The 22,996-nt window shown below is 45.1% G+C and overlaps 1 protein-coding gene across 3 annotated transcripts in view; it reads left to right on the top strand.

Annotated features, from left to right (window-relative positions):
* Positions 1 to 22,996, top strand: part of CYFIP2 (cytoplasmic FMR1 interacting protein 2) — a 133,714-nt gene that overhangs the window by 34,652 nt on the left and 76,066 nt on the right. The window contains exons 7-15 of one of the 3 annotated variants that reach the window (XM_007447126.1): positions 695 to 823; positions 3,522 to 3,626; positions 5,753 to 5,844; positions 7,670 to 7,787; positions 10,167 to 10,286; positions 10,815 to 10,940; positions 19,549 to 19,715; positions 20,474 to 20,621; positions 22,871 to 22,945. In XM_007447126.1, the coding sequence (XP_007447188.1) occupies positions 695 to 823; positions 3,522 to 3,626; positions 5,753 to 5,844; positions 7,670 to 7,787; positions 10,167 to 10,286; positions 10,815 to 10,940; positions 19,549 to 19,715; positions 20,474 to 20,621; positions 22,871 to 22,945 (1,080 nt within the window). The remainder of the gene's footprint in view (positions 1 to 694; positions 824 to 3,521; positions 3,627 to 5,752; positions 5,845 to 7,669; positions 7,788 to 10,166; positions 10,287 to 10,814; positions 10,941 to 19,548; positions 19,716 to 20,473; positions 20,622 to 22,870; positions 22,946 to 22,996) is intronic. The other 2 variants (XM_007447124.1, XM_007447125.1) reach the window with 2 other exon arrangements.

The following is a 22,996-nucleotide window of genomic DNA, read 5'->3' as shown; positions in this document are numbered from 1 at the left end:
GGAATGTCAGCAGGACCCAGGCCTAAACTTGAGAGGGGCCTTCAGTCTTCAAAGGGTTTCCGGGCTAAAATCTTTCTCAGGGCTTCACTGGGCCTTCGCTGCTCTGTGTAACCTGCAGAAGGCTCCTCAGTGTTGAGGCTTCAGGTTTTTTCCCGGGGACGGGACCCAGCCACACACCTGAGCCCTGCCATGGGCCAGTGTGTCTCTTTGGAGACGAGGGGCCTGGGGTGGAGACCTCAGGCCTTCTTGTGCGGGAAATGTCTTTGTACTGCTGTGTCCTGCCAGGAGGGAGACACCTGCTGGCCCACCTCTCCTCTGCTGGGCTTGGTCTTCCCACCATCATCTGAGAAGACGTCTTGGGCTCAGTCCACACTGTCAAAACTAAGCTGAGATTACCACGGGCCTAGCTGAACTGCTTTCAGCTCAGCCCAATAAAGCACTTTCTAACCATCAGAACTGCCAGGAAATACAATGGAAGGCCCCAAGGGGAGCGGGTCCCTGCCATGGGGGATGTGCAGGAGCTCTGACCAACCACTGTGGGCACGTTGAGGAGAGGCTGCAGGCTCCCCTCCACCTGGGGTGGTCAGTGAGACCGGGCACTGTCCCAGGGCCCAGCGGTGACCCATCCTGGGTGGTGTATGTGTGTGAGGATGCAGGACAGTGGCTAACCAGGGTGGGGGGCACTGCTGTTTAGTGTCTCCACCAGCAACTGGAAGTGATCCCAGGCTATGAGGAGCTGCTGGCCGACATTGTCAACATCTGTGTGGATTACTACGAGAACAAGATGTATCTGACCCCCAGTGAGAAGCACATGCTCCTCAAGGTACAGCTCCCTCGGTCACACACCTCAGGGCCTGGGCTTGCCCTCTCACCTCCTTCTTATTTAAAATCATTTGTTTTTAATATTTCTTTCTTCTTACTTAAGCATTGATACAGATCTTACTGCATATAGTGTTTTGTAACCTGTTATTTGCCTTGAATATGTCATATACACCTTTCCAGACATCATTAAGGCTCTTTCTACAATGTGATTTTTTTTTTTTTTTTTTTTTTTTTTTATAAATAAATTTATTTAAAAAAAAATTAAGATGACTCGAACACTATGGGGAGCTCACTCACTGTCACCTTTTCTCTGATGCTTTCTCTTTCTGAAGCAGCACTACTAGTACCAAAAAAGGTGTCTTCAGTCCCTATTTGATTTTAATCTCTCTTTTTTTTTTTTTTCGGTACTTGGGCCTCTCACTGCTGTGGCCTCTCCCGTTGCGGAGCACAGGCTCTGGACGTGCAGACTCAGCGGCCATGGCTCATGGGCCCAGCCGCTCCACGGCATGTGGGATCTTCTCGGACCAGGGCACGAACCTGTGTCTGTCCCCTGCATCGGCAGGAGAACTCTCAACCACTGTGCCACCAGGGAGGCCAGTACAATGTGATTTTTAATGGCTGCCAAGTATTCCGTTGTATGGGGACATTGTTATTTAACAGATCCCCTGTGGTTGGATATTTGTTTGCTAACTGCATTGAAACTCTGTAGAACACCTTCGTGTCCATACTCTTGTTAAGCCAGACATCCTGGAGGAAAAAAGTGCCAACTCAAGGGGAAGGCAGAATCTTCAAACTTTTGCTATATTTTGCCAAATGGGTCACATTTGTTTCATCAGTTTACAAGTTTCATTTTTTAATTGCCAAGTAATTTTTATTATTGTAGAAAATCTGGACTATACAGAAAAGCATTAAAAAATTGAATCTCTTACAATCTTTCCATCCAGAGAGAACACTTTTAGCATTTTGATGTATATCTTTCTCGTTTTTTCTGTGCTGATATATTTTCATATGTATGTAATTTACATATGCAATTTACATAAATTTTGTGCACGTGTAATTTTTATCCCACTTCATTAAATGCATTTGGAAGATTATGCAGTCCTTAAATAATGTCTTATGGATGAGCTTTAATTTCTTTACCCATTATTCTATCATTAGCTGCTTAGATTATTTCTAATTTCCCTCTGACAGCAATAGCCCGGAAATGAATAATCTTCTCCATATTCATATGCATCACCCCTTTTGATTCGTTCTTCCCCAGAACCTCCCCTTTCAAAATTCCGATGCTGGTTTGACTTTTTTTTCCTCTCCCTGTTGCCTCCTGCTATTTCAAGAATCCCAGCCCTGTTGGTGTTCCCTTCTTAACATTTGCATAACATCTCGAAGAAGCTTGCAGGACAGTGTGGCTTTGTGTCTTGTTCACTCTGGCTTGCTCTGCACAGTCAGAAATCCAGAGAAGTCACCTAGAGCTCAGCAGTCTCTCTCACCCCCAGTGCTATGCCTGGGCAATTACCATAGCTCTGCTCAGAATTGCTGCTTCCACTAAGTAGGTTGCTAAACCCCTGTCCACCAGGCATCCTTAGATGCTGCCATCAGATTCTCAGGCCCTTCTTTTCTCTTGCCTGCTTTTAATCCTCCCACGTCTCAGCTTCCCAACCTTCTTCCCTCTCAATTCTCTGCCTCCTCAACCTGGACTCCTGCACTGCTTGTCTCTGCAGTTTGTTAGTGAACTCAGGTGCCACCAGGGAGCGCCTTCTACCTTAAATGGAAAAGTCTGGTGCACACCCTGCAGAACTGCAAAATGCAAACGCCCATCCTCTAGTCCACTCCCTTAGGTGTCAGACGTGACTTATCCCCAGTTACATAGCAACTGTGTGCTGAGGGAAGCTGCTTTCAACCTAGCTATTCAGGCCTCCTCAGGCTTGCTGTACATTTGACAAAAAGAGCAAAATAATCCAGCATTCAGGAAACTATTGTATGGACTGGAATATCAAGAATCGGCCTGTCAACCTGCTTATAGGGCATTGTCAGGCAAAAATGTGGTCTTTTTGTTAATGAAGTCACCAATGAGATTCCTTGGGAATCTTTGTTGTAGTTTCCTTGGAGAAAGGGGTGAATAGTTTGACATTCATTTACCATCTAGTGAGTATTCATCAAGTGCCTGCGGTGTGCTGGGGCCCAGGGATGCAGCACAGCACCACTCAGTCCTTCCTCTCAAGAAGGATCTAAGTGCATACATGTTGTTGTCATATCCCAGTTCAGATCCTGTCTCTGCAGCTTACTAGCTGTGTGACCTTGGCAAGCTGTCTAACCTCTCTGTGTCTCCAATTCCTCGTGTGTAGAATAAGGTTATTGTGTAGAACTTGACTCATAAGATTGTTGTGAGAATGAAGGATAACGCCTGCTAAATCCCAAAGCACAGACTCTGGCCCATGGGGGAGGACTCAAGAAGTGGCCGCCATGATAATATATGAAAGAGTCCTCTGCATTTCTTCACAGAAATCAAATTTCTGGTTGAAATTAGACCTATGGGTCCCCCCCCCGCCGCCTTTTTTTTTTTTTTGAAGACACATGGGTTTTTTTCACAGAATGTATCACTGCAGGGGATGTGTACACATACACAGATCTGCTTTTTTTGGTTTTTTGAAACTTTTCCAGTGGATGTGACTGGCTTCTGGCTCTGCCTCTTCTCACTCTAGGTAATGGGTTTTGGTCTCTACCTGATGGATGGAAATGTCAGTAACATTTACAAACTGGATGCCAAGAAGAGGATCAACCTCAGCAAAATCGATAAGTTCTTTAAGGTCAGCACCTGGGGCTGGGGTTGGGCAGGGGCCCAAGGGGTGGTCTCTCTGGGGAAAGGAATGAAATTAACCAGCAAGTAGTGGGGCTTGTTGATTGAACTGTAGCTTTAAAGACCCCAAGAGGAGAATAGAATGATAGGGCCTCTAGCTGCCCTGGGTAGAGGAATCTGCACTATAGAAGGCATGTGCCTGAGTCTCAGGATTTGGCTGGGAGGCCTTGTGATTCTTGCCGCATACTGCTTTTTCCCTTTTCTGAAATCCCTTGCCATCTAAAGAAAGAGGTGCGTCCCAGAAGACAGAGCCCACTTTAATTTTCAGTATATATCAGAGCCCACAGAAGCAGGAGGAATAAAGACTGGATTTTACATTGATTCACATTCGCAAACTCACAGCCTCTCCTGGCCCACCAGAGGCCCCTCACTCTCCCTGCCTCTGGGCAGAATGCCTCATCAGCATCCAGCCCACACTCAGTCCATCCCAGTGCCTCAGAGATTTGATCTTCTGCCCTAAATCTTTAACAATAAAACCTTGTGGTTTGCCTTTGAGGTTTTCGCAAAGGGGTTTTCTCCTTTGGAAGTGAATTCCATGTTGTCAGTGTATTCTAGCATCAGGCATTTCAGGCCTGGAGTGGAGCCTCTGAGGTCAGACATGGGAAAACCAGGCTTCAGTTAAAAGTGGAATCCCTCAAAGGTGTGGCCAAGCCTGGGTCCCACCGACTCTTGGAGGTTAAGAGGGAAATAAGTCACCAAAAGTCATCCTGTGGCTTGGCTTGGCTTGGCTTCTTTTTGAAGCTGAAACTTGCACTTTTCTCTGGAGCTGCCCAAAGTGAAAACAGAGCTCATCTTGGGAGAACTGGCCAAATCTGCCTCTGCCTTAAATCCGCATGAATGACATGGGGGTGGAGTGGAAGACCACAATCTCGCCTCACAGAGACCTGGGTTTTAGCCTCGCTCTGCCATTTCATAGCTGGGTGACTTTGGGAAAGTCACAGAACTTCTCTGAAACTGAGTTCCCTGGCTCGAAAAACAGCAATGCTAAGGGTATGTAGTTTATAGGGTTCCCTTGAGGATTCAGTGGGATCACATAGGTCAGTCAAAGCCCTGGGTTATAATCCCAGCTCCTTAGCTTCTAGCCGGTCTTTGTGAAAACAAATCACTTCAGCTGTCAAAGCTTCAGTTTGTCCATCTGTTAAATGGGAATGATACTAGTACTGACCTCACCCAGTTATTCTGTGGATCGAAATACTGTTTTCTGATTTGCTTAATAGACTATTTTTTAGAGCAGTTTTAGGTTCACAGCAAAATTGAGCAGAATGAACAGGGATTTCCCTTATACCCCCTGCCTCCACTCATACACAACCTCTCCCATTGTCAAAACTCCCCAACAGAGGGGTACATTTGTTATAGTCCATGAACCTACATTGTTGGCACATCATTATCACCCGAAGTCCGTGGTTTGCAGTAGGGGTAACTCTTGGCATTGTGCATTCTGTAAGTTTTGACAAATGTATAATGATCTATATCCACCATTATGGTATCATACAGAATAGTTTCACTGCCCTAGAAACCCTCTGGTTTTGAAGGGCTTGGCACAGTGCCTAGTGCCTAAGAAGCAGAGAGAAAATACCAGCCTCCCCGCCATTACTCCTGGTCTTCGGATGGGAATCGTCTGCCCTCTGGTGTTAGGTGTTAAAGATTTCAATCACTTCACATTGTGGAGTTTCTCAAGAAGGTCATGCCCAGCCAGTGGCATCTGGGCACCCACTCGCAGAGCTCAAAGCAGCGAGGATCCTCGAATCCAAGGAAAATTAGAACAGAAAAGACCCTGCCCTGGGAGGCAGACCATCTGGTCCTCATTCTTTATCTGTTCTGCCTGCTGGGTAACCTTGGACAAGTCACTTTGCCTCTCTGGGCTCAGTTGCTGGAACATAGGGATGGTTGGAGGCACGGGAGGACCTCTACTCTGGCTGGGGCTCTTTGTGGTTCCAGGGTCACATAGTAGCATCTTTGGAAGCAGAAACTGGGGGTCATCCCAGAGGCACACACGGAGGCCTGTCTCCCCCGGCAGAAGGCAGCCACCTGGCCCCTCCCTCCGTGTCTCACGCACTGTATTTGCTTCCTTTGCAGCAGCTGCAGGTGGTGCCCCTTTTCGGCGACATGCAGATAGAGCTGGCCAGATACATTAAGACCAGTGCTCACTATGAAGAGAACAAGTCCAAGTGAGTGCCTGCCGTAATGTCTCTCGGCTCCCCCGAGGATGCCCAGCCCGGGCAGGGGGCTGAGGGGCCACTTCAGCCCCTCCCCCCTCCCCAGAGCACTGGGCAGGTGGATTCTGTCCAATCACTGGTGCCTGGCAGAAGGGAGCAGTGGATGGTGCTCTGAGCCCTTTTGCACCTGCCCTTTGCTGCCAGGGTTCAAAAGTGCTCAGAGCACAGCCCCGCCCCTTCTCTGTTCCCGTGGTCGCCCACGCCGCCTGCAGGGGAACGGCAGGAGTCCTCCTTCCCCTGCGAAGGGGGAGGAGTGACCGGCCCTCAGTGGTCAGGCAGAGCGAGATGGCCTTGTTCTTCATCACACTGGTTCTCTCTTCAGGTTTTGTGTCCATGCAGTAAGTATGCCGTGGAGGGTATTGTTCCAACTGTTCCAACTGTGAAGCGGGTTGACGACCTCTCCTTATGTTGTTTTATAAGCCACCACTCTAGGTGATCTGAGCTAAGATCTGGGGTGTCAGCGCCTCATGGAAGTTGGGGGACATTCGGCTACAGTCTTGGCCACCCCTTTGATCTCTGGCCTTGTTAAGGAGGTTTCTGCCTGCATTTCCATACAGAGGGGGGCCGACCATCCTTTAGTCAGGGTGAGGGTATTAGGGCCTTAAAATTATGTAAATGGAGTGTCCTTGAACTCAACCAGCTTTGAGCCACAGCAGGTGAGTCTTGCCAGGGAAAGCTGGTTTAAGTCTTTTCATAACCCAGTGGCTGCTGGTGTATGAGGAGGTCTTTCAGGAAAAGCGTGGAGTCCAGAATGCTGAACTCATTTCTTCACTTTTCCTTGCATGAATTCTCGGCCACCTGAGGTTGGTTGGGAGTGGTGATGTGACCAGGATGGTGGTCAGAGGTTCAAGTGATGGTGTCCCCATCCCTACACAAGGACCTCAAAAGAAAAGTCATGCCAAAGTATAGGCATGAGGAAGTCTGTCACCATTCTGAGTATTCTCTGGAGCGCCCTTTCAGAGCTCCTTTTGAAACAGTGAATTCTCTCTACAATGCATATCTGCTTTGTTTGGTGTCCATGCTTAATCTATCCACTGGGTCACCCGGCACCGGATGGCAGAGGACAGTGAACGGGGTTGTCTTTTTTTCTCTTGGGGAAGGGGAGTGAAGATTCTTATTCATTCATTTCCTCCCCAATTTAGGATGTTGTCCCAAAGGTCTCTTCCAAAAAAGTTGAGGAAAGAGTTGAGGAGAAAGAAGAGAGGAAGGGGGAGAAGATGAGAAAGAGAGACCAGTGCCTTTCAGAATGGCTGTGGTTTTCCTCTCCATAGAGAGCTTCGGTGTTGCCAGCTCGCTGTTGAAAAAGAGGCACAATCCCTTTAGTTTTCCCCAGTCCTGCCCATAGGCCCCCTCCGACGACAGCTTCAACCACAGGACGTAGTGCTGCCGGAGTCGGTAGATAGGTTTGGGAGGTCGCCCACCTTGCTTTTTCTTTGCTTGGATTCCAGTCCTTTGCAACCCTAGAGAGGCTGCAAGTCCCTCCCTGCTCATGTGACTGGTAAGTACTGTGGACACCCATTATCTGGAAAAGCCTGAGATTGGGTCTTAGAGGAGGCCAGCCCCAAGCAGGAGGAGAAAAGGCTGTTCCGTTCAGCCTGCAGTCCCCACAGTGGGATTTAGCAGGCACTCTTGCTGGTAGCTGGGACACCTCTTGGTCTACCCAGGGGAGCCAGCCACGTTGGCCAAGCACCGGGAGCAACTAGTGAATGGAAGGAGCCTGCCCCACCCAGGTGCGTAAGGCCAGGACCCACTCTGACCCCCCTGATTTTCTGCCCAGGTGGACGTGCACCCAGAGCAGCATCAGCCCCCAGTACAATATCTGCGAGCAAATGGTTCAGATCCGGGATGACCACATCCGCTTTATCTCCGAACTCGCTCGCTACAGCAACAGTGAGGTGAGCTCGCTCTGGCTGCTGGGATGGAGGCCCGTGGGGAGGGGTGAGGACCGGCCAGAAAATAGGTGAGATCATGGAGAGTGGAGGAGTAAGGGAATACACACTGGTGGCGTGGATTTTAGAGCCAGATGGAACTGGGTGTGATTCTGGTTCTGCTGCTGACCTTCACCAGTTATTCAACATCGCTGAGCCTCAGTTTCCTTATCTGCAAAATGGAGCTAACAGTATCTGGAAAGGTTCATTGAGAGGATTAAACAATATGATGCATGGAAAATGCATTGTGCCTAGCAACTAGCAACAGCCCAGTAATTGTTAGTCTGTGCATGATCTAAACCATCTCCACCCTGGATGGCAAGAGAAACAAAGTTCTGAACAATCATGGTGATAACACCATCTAAATATTTTTAAACTACAATTATAAATAATCATTGTAATAAGCCAGAAAATAGAGTTAGCAGCAAAATAAGGTCATAAAAATCTCCTTTGATCCCACTAATTACATTTTTACTGGCACTGGATTTTTCTTTTCTTCCTTTTTTTTTTTTATTTTTTTGTAGGGAAGCATGATCGGTGCACAAACCTCAGGAAAAATACAGATAGGCAGAAGGAGGAAAAATCAATCATGTAAAATGCTTCCACCCAGAACCAACTATGATTAACATTTGGATGTATATATCCTTCTGGATCTCTTTCTGTATAAACCCTTCTAATGAATATATATGTTGGTTTAATAAATATAGGTCTCCAGATTTGAATTCCCTTATTACCTGGAGCTCCTGGAAGACTCTGCACTACCACGCATATGCCCACTGGCTCCACCATGTGGCCGATGGCCATAGTACGCTTTCCAAAACCCAAACTAGGGAAATGTCTTTGATCCAAGGGCATCATATTTGAAATGAGAACAGCCAGATAAATGCAGGTGGTGTGGTCATTAGATGAGTGGCCCACATTCTCAAGAGGGCTTCTGGTGGACATGGACCAGGGTCAAACCCAAACCTTTGACTTTCTTAACTGTATGTGACAATGAACTGAACATAAGCTATGGGAATAATTTAAGTGCTTGGGGACCCCTTCATTCCTTGTCCAGTTTTGGTATGATCTAAGAATGAGTGTGGCTCAAAGCTATTTTTAGAATTATACAGCTTATACATGTGTATGTACAAACCACTCTCAGTATTCACAGCAGTTATATTCTATAAAGTGGCCGCCAGCAAGTACTGAACCATCGCTCTTTGAGAAAATACAGGGGTAGGTTACTGTGAGCTTCCAATCACAGTGTTTCCATCAGCTTGTTTTTAATATATAACCTTATTTTACATGCGTTTCTGCTTAAAGACGCCTTATGTAATATATATTGTTGATTTGTTAGCGTTAAATCACAGCCAACAACACTATAATTCATGCCTGAGCAAAGCTTATCTAAAATACATATTTTCTCCATAATGCCCATCACAACCTCCTTTCTCATAGGGGCATAGAGCATCATCATTTTAAATAATGAAATCACCAGTAAAAAGTATAAGAATGAGGAAAATGGGGCATTAAATAGACCAGGAATGGGACACTTGTGTACAGTAGGAGCCGAAACAAGAGAGCAAAGAGTTGCCTTGTTCAGCCTCAGCTGGGAACATGACTCAGATTTTTTCCCACTCTGCACACGTCTGAAACTGACCATGAAAGCACTGCAAGGATTGATCTTGCGGTTACAAATAAATTTTAGTGAATAGGGAAATTCACAAATACAGAATCCACAAATAATGAGGACTGGCTCTATATGTATATATACATACACATACACATACACATATATAATCTATGCATATGCACAGTATACACACATATAGTATTTCATAGTGGAATATTACATGTTCAAATAGATGTTTATCTTCACCAGTGCTTTTCAGTCCGTGAGTCATTTCTAATTGAGTTGTGAAATCAATTTAGTGGTTTCTAATTAGCGTTTTGTTATGAAATGGAATAAAAAATCAGAGGAAATCTCAAGTATTGAGCATAAAGTTGCTTCGTGAAAACTGTTCATGCCTATATTGAATACCTCTAAGTAGGTACGTGTTCCTGAGTTAGTATACAGTATGCACTTCCTACTGTAAATCGCAGACCCAAAAGTCTGAAAGCTGCTGCGCTGCAGTCAACCAGGGTCGTTGTGAGTGGGCCTCTGGTGTCACACCACCTGAATTTGAACCCTCAGTCAATTACAAGGCATGTGGCCTTTAGCAAGGCATTTGTCTGAGCCTCAGTTTATCTGTCAAGCGGTATAATAATAGCACCTCCCTTGCAGTGTTCTTGAGGGAATCAGTGAAATAAGGTAGAAAAGTGCCAGGTGCGTCGACGGTGAGGGTGACAGCTGATGTTCCCCAGGTGGTGACGGGCTCCGGGCTGGACAGCCAGAAGTCGGACGAGGAGTACCGCGAACTCTTTGATCTGGCCCTGCGGGGCCTGCAGCTCTTGTCCAAGTGGAGCGCCCACGTCATGGAGGTGGTAGGTGTCCCAGGGCAGAGAGTCTGCCCCTTCCCGGCCCCCTCCATCCTGAACTCTGTTCACTTGGAATCTGTCTGCCCCTGCCTCTCTCTGGCATTCTATTTTTTAAACAGCTTTATCAAGATACAATTCACACACCACACCATTCACCCATTTAAAATGTAAACTTGTTAATTTTTAATATATTGCCAGTGCTGGGCAGCCGCAGTCAAATTTAGAACATTTTCATCACCTCAAGAAGAACCCGGTACAATCACCCCCTATTCCCTATCCCTGCAGCCCTAAGCAGTCTCCTTCTGTCTCTGTGGAGTTCCCTATTTTGGCTGTTTCCTATGAGTAGAATCGTATCATATGTGGTTATTTGTGTCTGGCTTCTTTTACTTCACATGTTCAAGGTCCCTCCATTGTAGCACAGATCAGTACTGCATTGCCTTTTATGACTGAGTGATAGTCCGTTGGGTGGACTCACCCCGTTTGGTTGATGCATTCACCCGCTGATGGATACGTGGGTCTCTCCTGTCTCCCCAGTACTCCTGGAAGCTTGTTCACCCCACGGACAAGTTCTGCAACAAGGACTGCCCGGGCACGGCCGAGGAGTATGAGCGAGCCACCCGCTACAACTACACCAGTGAGGAGAAGTTTGCCTTTGTCGAGGTGGGTGCTGACTCCCTGCGTCTCCTCGCCCCCAACCCCCGAGGCTGCTCAGTGTCAGCAGCCATAGGGCTTCCTGGAGGGGTGCTGGGCCGGGCGGCAGCCATGGGCCTCCTGTGCATGCACTTCCCTGCCCCCTCCTCCCACCCGAATTCATCTCTGCCCCAAGTTGTTCTTTCAGAAGCAGTGAGAAACGCATTCTGTTCTTAGAATCCCAAAGAAAGAGACACTCCATTAGACCAAACAGCAGGGACCAAACATGCGGCCAAAAGAGATATAACAAATGCCCAGACTGAGGAATGGTTGGAGAACTTCAGATCGAAACTAAAATGAGATAGAATGCTGACCAGTCAGGATAGTAAAGATCTAGTAGATTGGTGATGTCTGTGGCTGGTTGAAGTGGGATTCAGACCTTCTCAGATACTTTGAGTGGCCAATCCACATTTTACAGGCTTTCTCTGAGGGCATTCTGATCATCTGTATTCAGATTTTTAACGGGCATACCGTTTGGCACGTATATATCTCAGGGAAATAAGCCAACTGTGCCGTGACATATGTAACAGACATTTATTGCCGTATTGTTTATAATGCCAAAATATGTGAAACAACTGAAATGTCCTTCAATATGGACCAGGTAAAATAAATAAAGGTACAGCTATATCATTGAATACTATGCAGCCACTAAAATGGATGTACTGACATGAAAAGATATACACAGTATATTGTTAAGTTAAAAAAGAAACAGGTTAAAGGGCGGCATGTAAATTGATGCCATTTCTACCAAAATTAATATAATTTTGCACATTTGCTCAAAATGGAAGGACATAAGTGTATATGTTTATATATACCAAACCATTGGCAGTAGTAATTTATAAAGGGAGGATTCTACTTCCTGCTTTATAACCTTCTGATTTGGTTTTTTTGTTTGTCTGATTACAAAAAGATATGTCTGTGAGGGTGACGGAGCTCATTCTTGCTGGGTTATGAGTGACAGCTTCCTCTTTCATGACTCTCTGAAGCCTAGAAGTCAGAGACTTGGATGCTACCCCTGGACCCTTCATCTCTCTGAGCCTCAGCCTCTTTGTCTATAAGATGGAGCTGATTATCTTTACCCACTTGCATCCCAGCATTATTGTTGAAAATCAAAGAGTAATTACCAGAGATAATGATGTAGATGAGCAGTGAAGGCTATAAAGTGTCATACACATTAGGGGTTAGAGTTGCTCTTTAGCTGATCTCCAGGCTATACTTTAAAGAACTGAGGCTCAGTGGGGTCATTTCAGGCAGGTATGTGTTCCTGAGTTAGTAGATAGTATACAATTCCTACTGTAAATCACAGACCCAAAAGTCTGAAAGCTGCTGTGCTGCAGTCAACCAGGGTCGTTGTGAGTGGGCCTCTGGCGTCACACCACCTGAATTTGAACCCTCAATCAATTACAAGGCATGTGGCATTTAGGAAGGCACTTGTCTGAGCCTCGGTTTATCTGTCAAGCGGTATAATAATAGCACCTCCCTTGCAGTGTTCTTGGGGGAATCAGTGAAATAAGGTAGAAAAGTGCCAGGTGCATCGACAGTGAGGGTGACAGCTGATGTTCCCCAGGTGGTGACGGGCTCCAGGCTGCACAGCCAGAAGTCGGATGAGGAGTACCACGAGTTTAAAATGTAAATTCATTAATTTTTAGTATATTGCCAGTGCTGGGCAGCTGCAGTCAAATTTAGAACATTTTCATCACCTCAAAAAGAAACCGGTACATTCACCCCCTATTCCCTATCCCTGCAGCCCTAAGCAGTCTCCTTCTGTTTCTGTGGAGTTCCCTATTTTGGCTGTTTCCTATAAGTAGAATCGTATCATATGTGGTTTTTGTGTCTGGCTTCTTTTACCTCATGTTTTCAAGGTCCCTCCATTGTAGCACAAATCAGTACTGCATTCCCTTTTTTTTTTTTTTTTTTTTTTTTTTTTTTTTTTTTTCCCGGTACGCGGGCCTCTCACTGTCCTGACCTCTCCCGTTGCGGAGCACAGGCTCCGGACGCGCAGGCTCAGCGGCCATGGCTCACGGGCTTAGCCGCTCTGCGGCATGTGGGATCTTCCCAGACTGGGGCACGAACCTGCGTCCCCTGCATCGGCAGGCGGACTCCCAACCACTGCGCCACCGGGGAAGCCTGCATTGCCTTTTATGACTGAGTGATAGTCCGTTGCGTGGACTCAACCCATTTGGTTGATGTGTTCACCCGCTGATGGTCGTGTGGGTCTCTCCTCTCTCCCCAGACAGATTGTAATCACACTTGGCATTGAGCTGAGTGGTCCTGACCTCCTGGCACTTCCATTGCAAATAGTCAGCCTGCAAGACAGTTACCCAGTCATCACTGGGCAAGAAAGTCCTCCTCAAGCCTATTTATATAAAATGAGACTTTCAGTCAAAGAGGACATACAACTTTGTAAAACTGTTTATACCTTTCTTTCCTTAATAAAAGCAATGTGTAGGCACCATAGGTAGTTTAGAAAATGCTCCTCTCAACCCCACTCCTACACTCACCTTCCCACAGTCTCAGAAAATCATCCAACCACAGCCACCAGTGGCATTTTCTGTATTTCCTTCTAGTCCTTACTTTACATTGAGAGGTTTTATAATTTTTTTTTTGTTAGTAAACCATGTAAAAATAAATTTAAGAAAAGTAATTCTGGGGGGGCGGTGGTGGTGGTGGGATGAATTGGGAGATTGGGATTGACATATACACACTAATATGTATAAAATAGATAAGTAATAAGAACCTGCTGTATAAAAATTAATTAATTTAATTTAATTTTAAAGAAAGAAAGAAAAGTAATTTTACGTGGCATTAAACAACACTAAAACAAGGCAAAAAATATTATAGTAACCTACACCACCTCACTCCTCCCTGAATCCCAAAATAGGAAACATCTTTTCACCTCGTCAAGCTATTTCTTCTGGTATTTATCTGTGTACTTCCACTAACAGCCTGATGGGGCTGTTCCCTGGTTTTTCAATTTATGGCATTTTCTATTGATTTCCTACTTTGGGAGAAAACAGTTTAGTTCTTTCATCTCTACCTCCCATTCCCACCCCCAATACACCCAATTCCTTTCTCCCATCTTCCCAAAGTGGCAATTTAACACTTTCTGGTTAAATTAATAGTTGCTCTGTATTACTATAACTGAGTAACTGTTCGTTGCTGAGTCATGAGGTCTAATATGAATACATCTCTTTTCTGGCACAGCTTTTGCCTTTTTGTTTGATAAGTTTTCTATGATCCAATCAAAAAGGAGCCCTCAAACATACCAATGTAAAACTTCCTACAAAAGAGCTAATCACAATCATTATTTTATGAATTTTATTACTCTTTTTTTTCTTGGAGCCATTCCCACTGAAGCCCCTTTTCCTTCTCTCCAATCTGAACTGATTTGTCTCTAAATCTGTTGTTCAGTTACTGATCTGAGATATCTCATCATCATTACCCTGGGATTCCCTTTGTCCCTCTCCTGTATTGAACCCCAGGGCTGACTCTCTCTTTATATTGGTAGAGTATATCCTCCAAAGCTTTCTAAGAAAGGGATTATGGGGGAAAATATTTCTGACATCTTGAATATCTGAAAATGTTTTACTTCTAAATTCACTCATAATGAGTGGCTAGAGAATTTTAAATTGTAAATAATTTTTTCCCAGAATTTTGAAGGTATTATTCCATTGTTTTCTAGCTTTTAGTGTTGCTGCTGAAAAGTTGGATTCTAGTCTAATCCCTGTTTCCTTGTTATTTTTTTCCTCTGTATAATTTTTTAATAATCGCTTTATTGAGATATATATATAAAAATTCACCCTTTAAAGTGTACACTTATTTTTAGTATATTCAGAGCTGTGAAACCATTACCACTGCCTAATTTTATAACATTTTTGTTATCCCCCCACAAAAACCCATACCCGTTAGTGGTCATTTGCCGTTCATCCCTTTCCCCACCAGCCCCTGGCAACCACTAATCTACTTTCTGTCTGCATAGTTTTGCCTCTTCTGGAGATTATATTTAAATTGAGCCATATAATATGTGATCCTTTGTGACTTGCTTCTTTCACTTAGCATGATGTTTTCAGGGTTCATCCATGTTCTAGTATATATCAGTACTTCGTTCCTTTATGATTGAATAATATTCCATTGTATGAATATATCATTTGTTTATATATTCACAAATTTGGGTTGTTTCAACTTTTTGGCTGTCATGAATATGCTGATATGTACATTCGTGTACAAGTGTTTGTGTGGAAATATGTTTCATTCTCTTGAGTATATACCTAGAAGCAGAATTACTGGGTCACGTGGTAACTCTACGTTTAAAAATTTGAGGAACTGTAAAACTGTTTTCCAAAGCAGCTGCACCGTTTTACATTTTCACCAGCAGTGTGCGAGAGTTGCAATTTCTTCATATCCTTGACATCACCTGTGGTCTTTTTTATTTCAGCCATCCTAGTTGTGAAGTAGTTTCTCAGGGTGGTCTTGACTTGCATATCCCTAATGACCAATGATATTGAGCACCTTTTCATGTGCTTATTGGCCGTCTGCATAGCTTCTTTGGAGAAATGTCTGTTCAGATTCTTGGCCCCTTTTATTTTAGGTTATTTGTCTTTTTATTTTTGAAGTGTAAGAGTTTTTATATATTCTGTATCAGAAAAAGCTAATTAATTTGCCATGGTTACCAGGAAAACAGGGACTGTTTTCTAAAATGCAGCCAAATTTATGAGCCAAAATGAAAAAGAGGAAAAAATTTTATCATGCATCTTGTTTTCCAGAACTGGTATATTTTAAAATATATCAACATTCAAACACCAAACGAAAGAGTTTTTATATATTCTGGATACAAGTCCCTTATCAGACATACAATTTGAAAAACTTTTCCTCCATTCCATCGATTGTCTTTTTACTTTCTATATGGTATCCTTTGAAGCACAAAAGTTTTCAATTTTGATGAAGTTCAGTTTATTTTTTCTTTTGTCACTTGTGCTTTTGGTGTCATATCTAAGAAACCATTGCCTAATCCAAGTTCTTAAAGATTTACTCCTATGTTTTCTTCTGAGATTTTTATAGTTTCAATTCTTACATTTAGGTCTTTGGTCATTTTGAGTTAATTTTTGTATATGGTGTGAGTAGGGTTCCAACTTCATTCTTTTGCATGCGGATGTCCAGTTGTCCCAGCACCAGTTGTTGGAAAGAGTATTCTTTCTCCATTGAATTGTCTTGGTACTCTTGTCAAAAATCAATTGATTATAAATGTAAGGGTTTATTTCTGGGCTTTCAGATCTCTTTCATTGATCTATATGTCTTTCTATATGCCAATACCATACCATTTTGATTACTGTTAACTCTGTAGTAAGTTTTGAAATTTGGAAATGTGAGTCTAACTTTATTCTTTCGTTTTCATCTGTAGAATCTTATAGTCTCATCTCTTTATCACAGTATTTCTGAAGTTTCACTGTAAGGCATCATGATAAGGGCCTTTTGCATTCATTGTTTGGGACACTAAATAGGCCACTGCAGTGTGGAAATACAAGTTCCGTAGGTCTGGGAAATTTTCTTGAATTTTAATTTTGATAATTTCCTCCTCTCTGTTTTCTCTGTTCTGTCTTTCTGGGTTTTCTATCTATCAGATGTTAGATGCCCAGGAGTTAGTGTCTAATTTTCCTATCTTTTCTGTCTTATTGCATATCACTTATTTTTGTTCTGCTTTATGGGAAATTTCCTTAATTTCAGTTTTCAACTCTGTTAGTATTTTTTATTTTGCCTATAATATTTTAAATGTCCAAAAGCTCCATCTTGTTCTCTGAATGTTTCTTTTTTTTTAATCTCACCTAACTCTTGTGTCGTGAATGTGCTATCTCCACGAGAGTATTATTGTTTTTTTCAATGAGCTTTACTAAGGTATAATTTACATTTGGTAAGCTGCATCCATTTAAAGTGTATAATTCACAAAGTTTTGACAGTTGTATATGCACCTGTGAAACCAAAAACACAAGATGCAGAACATTTTCATCTCCCTTTAAGACTTCTTATGCCATTTGCAATCCATCCTTCCCTCCATCCTTGGCCCTAAACAGTCACATTTTTTGTCACCATAGATTTGTTTTCATTTTCTAGAATTTTATTTAAGTGTAATCATATAGTATGTATTTTGTGTGTGTGGCTTTTTCACTCAGCGTAATAATTTTGAGATTCATCCACATTGTTTTTTGTATCAATAGTTTGTTTCGTTTCATTGCTGAGTATTTTTCCATTGTGTGGCTCTTCTACAATTTGTGTATCCAATTGTTGATAAACATTGGGCCATTTCCAGCTTTTGGCCAATGTAAGCAAAGTTGCTTTAAATATTTGAGTATAAGTGTTTGTGTAGACATAGGTTTTTATTTCTCTTGGAATGGTCATATTGGAGGTGTATGTTTAACTTTTTAAGAAACTGCCAAACAGTTTTCCAAAGCGGGTGTACCATTTTATATTCCCACCAGTTATATATGAGGGTTCTGTTGCACACACCCTCACAGTTCTTGTCCTGTCAGTCTTATTAATCTTAGCCATTCTAATGGATATTTAGTACATCTCGCTGAGGTTTCAATTTGCATTTCCCTGAAGATTAATGATATTGAGCATCTTTTCATGTGCTTATCGGCTATTCATACATCTTCCTTTGTGAAGTGTTGTCTATTGAAATCTTTTGCCCATTTTTTACAATTAGCTTTCCATCTTCTTACTATTAAATTGTGAGAATCTTTATATATTCTAGATACAAGTCCTTATTCACAAATATGTTGCCAATATTTTTTCTAGTCGGTAACTTTGTCTTTTCATTTTCTTGGGGCGGGGGCGGGGTGCCTTCTAAAGAGCACCTGTTTTTAATTTTGAGGAAGTTCAACTTACTTATTATTCTGTGGTTTGTGATTTTTTGTGTTCTAGCTAAGAAATCTCTGCCTAGCCCAAAGTTGCAAAGATTTTCCCTTAGGTCTAACAGATCTGCATACTCTTCTGTGTTTGGAGTTATTCTGAAAAATCTTCATTATTTTGTCCTTCCTTTGTCCCTTATTTCCTGGTTTCATTGCCAGCCAGGAGCCCAGATTCTTTTATGAATTAACATTCCTTTAGAGCTTCTCTCTCATTATTTCTGCACTATAAAGGTTCTCTTCAGCAAAACCATTAGACTGTCGGTTCTAGTGAAAATTCTTACCTTCTGAACTATTCTCACTATTTCTCCTGCCTCGAATGTTCTATTTCTTCATTTACAGTTTGGAGGAACATAAAGGCTTAGCATCTAAGCTCATTCATTCATTTACTCATTGCTTTTCAAGAAAAATCTCTTGAGGGCCCACCAGGACCCCAGGCCCCAGGGATGAAGCTTACACAGCATGCCAAGCCTCACCCCTGCAGTGCTTACAGTCTGGTGCAGAGGGAGGAAATCGACCATGTCATGAGGGGTGTGACAAGTGTGGCAGCTGTCAGGAGGCTGATTTGACAAGGCTTTCCCCTCTGAATTCTTTTTTTTTTTTTAACATCTTTATTGGACCATAATTGCTTTACGATGGTGCGTTAGTTTCTGCTTTATAACAAAGTGAATCAGCTATACATATACTTATATCCCCATATCTCCTCCCTCTTACGTCTCCCTCCCACCCTCCCTATCCCACCCCTCTAGGTGGTCACAAAACACCGAGCTGATCTCCCTCCCCTCTGAATTCTGAGCTAATCTAGAAGTTAGCACTTGAGGCTGACGGGGGCCAAAGGATCAGGTTTGGTAAAGCTGGACCAGAGAATGTGATTTCACTCGAGGCCACACCAGGCTTCCTATTCCTCCCCCATCCCATGAAACTTCCCACTGGGAAACAGGCAAAGCAGCTGCATAAATATACACCTCCCATCTTCGGAATGAGGAGGGGTGATTACCGCAAGGACAAGACAGGCACCCAGAGGAGAGGACACACCCCACAGGCAGACAGATCCCAAGTGAGCGCCAAGGTCAAAGTGACGCTACAGGCATCCTAGTCACCTATCACCCCACCTCTGCAGGCAGATAAGTGAGTTAAGGGGCTAAGGAGGAGGTAAATAGAAGGGCAGAAGCCTTTCCCCACAAGACTTCTATAGGAATCCTATTTTATGGACTCAAGCAGCAATTGGCCAAATCACTTCAGAAGCAAAGATTGTAAAAATTCTATAGAAAGAAGTTCTATTTGATATTGTCTGTGGGTACATGGGATGTGGAGAGACCTCTCAAAGTCAGAGTGCTACTCAAAACATGGTCCATGGACCAGCTGCCAGTTGTCACCAGTCAGCGGCAAGATGGGGGGCTGGTGCCAGAATGAAAATCAGCTGATGGTGAAGCACACGCACAGCGTGTGGCTGACATCTTTGCTTTGTAGCAGCACTTCCTTGATAAGGGAAGTGGAGTGCTGATTTCTCTTCTGGCACACGTTTCCACCCAGCCGTGAACTGACACTCTTGAGTAGCACTCGCTGGCCTCGTGCTTCAGGATGTCTCCTCCAGCAACCCCCCGGAGATGTGGTGAGGGTACCGGACGGACGGGTATGCCAAGGCACAGTGAGCCTGACCTCGATCTGTGCCTGGCCAGGTGATCGCCATGATCAAAGGCCTGCAGGTGCTCATGGGCAGGATGGAGAGCGTCTTCAACCAGGCCATCAGGAACACCATCTACGCAGCCCTGCAGGACTTTGCCCAGGTGACCCTGCGTGAACCCCTCAGGCAGGCAGTGCGCAAGAAGAAGAATGTCCTCATCAGGTGGGTCTTCAGACGGCCTTTTTCAGGGGGCACATCCAAAATCGGGGGTGCTGGGTGCAGGCCACAGAGGGCGTTCCCAGGTCAGTCAGCTTCCAGGGAAGTGTCTGAACAGAAACGGACCTTCCAGTGACTTCCAGCAAGTCCTGTGAGGCCCTTTTAAGAGACTGGACATTTGGGATGAATTAAGCCTCCATCTCTGGGTTTGGAGCCCACATCCACCACTGTCTAGCTGTGTGAACTTAGTCATGTTACTTACCTTCTCTACACCTCAGTTTCCCTCATTTGTGAACTGTGGATGATGATGGTACTTACTCCCTAGGCTGTTGGGATGATGAAATGAGATAATCCGTGTATAGACCTAAGCACACAGCAGCATGGAGTAAATGTGCAACACATATAAGCTATTATTCAAGTTTTAAATATACAGAGATTTAAATGGACTAATGAAACTGTCCTAAAAGCAAAAAGAAAACTAGCCATCCTTCACTCAGGTTCTCTCCCACTGTGTGGCCTCAGAGCTGCGTTCTCAGACAGCCAGTGGGCATCAGAATCACCGGGGCACTTGTAAAATGAAGACTTCTGGCCTGCACCTCAAAGCTGTTGAGCCAGCATCCCTGGGGATGGGGCCGTGGAGTGAGCATGTTTCACAAGCATGCCAGGAGTTCTAAGGCACGTGGTCCTGGAACACCATGGCCTCTAGAAACAGGCTTGCAGTGCCTCTTTCCAGCTGGTCTGAATCCAGGTTCTTCCTTCCCCAGTGTCCTACAGGCAATTCGGAAAACCATCTGTGACTGGGAGGGAGGCCGAGAGCCCCCCAATGACCCGTGCTTGAGAGGGGAGAAGGACCCCAAAGGTGGATTTGACATCAAGGTGCCCCGACGTGCCGTGGGGCCCTCCAGCACACAGGTAAGCAGCTCCAGGCACAGGCCAGCTCTGCTGACTCAGAGGCCAGCCAGGCTATGGTAGGTCATCCTGGCTGGACCATGGGGCAGTGGGGCTGGAGGTCCTCAGGCAGGAGGGGCAGGGTCAAGCGGCTGCTCTAGTCTTATTCTGCCATCTTGTTTTGATATAGAGGGAGGACCACTGACTTAAGATTCAGGAGACCTGGATTCTAGTCCTAGATACCTGTGTGACCTCGGGCACGTTACACAGATCTCTTTGTGCCTCAGTTGTCTAATCTGGCAAATGGGGGTAATGCCAGGACTGGCTATCCTAGCCCTGTGAAGTACAGGTTCCAAAGTATAGGAGGAGTTTAAAGTGAAATCTGTATGCATCTATCCTGTCCCTGTTTAATGAACGCTGACCCCTGCTTCCCCTGTAGTGATGTCCTAGCTTGGGAATTCCCAAGTTCTGCCTCTGACTTGCTGTGGGATCTTGGGCAAGTGCCTTGACCTCTCTGAGCTCTGGTTATCTTCTCCGTTAAATGAAAACCTTGGATGAGATCGCGTTACTGACAAAACCCCGCTTTTGTTATTCCCCTACCCCCCCCCCCAAATCACAAGTATCCAAAGCCCTCGACCACTTAGAGAAAGTCTAATAATCAGAGATATTCAGAGTTGCCAACCAGAGCTTTTTCAACAACGAGAGGTTGTCTGTGGCTTATCCAAAGTAGTCGTTAGAATTACAGAAAAAAAAGTAAAAAACCTAGGCATCTCAGTTAAATCCTTGCCCCCTACTTAAGGATAAATAGTTTCTGGTAGGCTTTTTGAGGTATTGAAAAGAAGCATATGGACCCATTACAGCTTTTAAAGGTCTTACAGGCCCCCAAAGCCCCAGGCTGGGAACTCCTGCTTCACATGACCTTTAAACCTCTCTCATCTCTGAAATCCTGATTCCTTGAATCATCTGAGATGAGCCATCTGAGGCCCACCCTTGACGCTTCTCACTGTATGTGTGTCTGTGTCTGGGCACGGGGTGGGGGCAAGGAGGCGGCACCCGGGTGAGCTGGGTTCTCAGCACTGGCATTGTAGCTTCCCTTGGCCCGCAGCCCACAGACCCCCTTTGCACTTATCTTGCCTGCTCGAGAGATGTGGAACTTCTCAAGGAAGCTTCTACAGATGGTTCTGTGTCATGCCAAGGGCCAGAGACCTTTCCAGTCCAGAATGGCCTGGAGGGGCTGAGCAGGGCTTCTGGGTGTGGCTTCTGGGCGAGGCAAAAGAGAAACTGGAAAGGAGGAGGTCGCAAAAGGGGGCCAATAGGCAGAGAATGGGAGAGGGGTGGGGGGCAGGGAGGGAGAACGGAGCATTTATAAAGATAATATGAGAGGGAGTGTCGCCAACAGTTAGGCCCCCCCCGACACCCCCAAGTCATGTTAGGGTGGCACAGACACACTTGATAGACTCCTAGACAGTCAGCTTGGAAGAGCCCTTAGAGACAAAGTAGTCCCAAACTAGTTCCTCCCCCTATTTTGCAGATAGGGAAACTGAGGTCCAGAGAGGGGAAGTGACTTGTCCAAGTCACAAGGTGAGTTTAGATGGAGGTGGGACGAGAACCAGGTCTCCTGACTCCCACCCTGGGGCTCTGTTAGGGCCTTGGGAGCACAGTAGACATGGCATCTGGCAGAGCTGGGAGGTGACTGTTCTGGTGAATTAAATGCTTTGTTTAATAAAAGTAGGTGGGGAAAACGTTTCCCCTCTTAGGGATGAAATGGTTTTTCAAATAGTTAGAATTTGGTACAAATCAGTCGACACCCACACAGACTGGATTGAAGACTCCTCTCTTGGAGGACTCCAAAGGCCATCGTTAGAGCAGTGCCTCTCGAGTCTTAGGGATGGTCAGCCGTGCCCACCGACAGGGTTGCAGAGGGTGGGCTGCCTGATACACCAGCAGCCCCGTAGTTCCTTCACCACTAAGGAAAGTGCTGTGCCAGGGATGGCGTGCCACTCCTTTCTGTGGCCGTGCTGCCCAGCCCAGGCCAGGCGCATGGTGGGTGTGGTCCTAGAGAAGATCAGAGGCGGCCAGCATGGACGTGGTGGCAGAGGGAGGTTGGAGCATCTCAGAGGTGGTCGGCAGATGGCCTCTAGCAGTCGTGGCGGCTTTCCCACCGTATACAATACCTCTTGCTTTTCTCTCTCTCTCTCTCTCTTCTCTCTCTCCCTCTTCCCTGTCTCTCCTGCCCTCCCATTCCCTCCTCCTCTCTCCTATCTATGTCTTAGGCCTGCCAGTGGTCCCCGCGGGCTTTGTTTCACCCCACTGGTGGCACACAGGGCCGAAGAGGCTGCCGATCCCTGGTATAACACCGCCTGGCTGGGTTGGTTGGGTACCCTTCTCCAGGAGGCAGC

Source organism: Lipotes vexillifer, unplaced genomic scaffold, assembly GCF_000442215.2.
Source record: "Lipotes vexillifer unplaced genomic scaffold, Lipotes_vexillifer_v1.1 scaffold194, whole genome shotgun sequence".
In the NCBI taxonomy this organism is placed as follows: domain Eukaryota; kingdom Metazoa; phylum Chordata; class Mammalia; order Artiodactyla; family Lipotidae; genus Lipotes; species Lipotes vexillifer.
The sequence above is the reverse complement of the archived record's forward strand: the minus strand, read 5'-3'. Positions and strand labels throughout refer to the sequence as shown.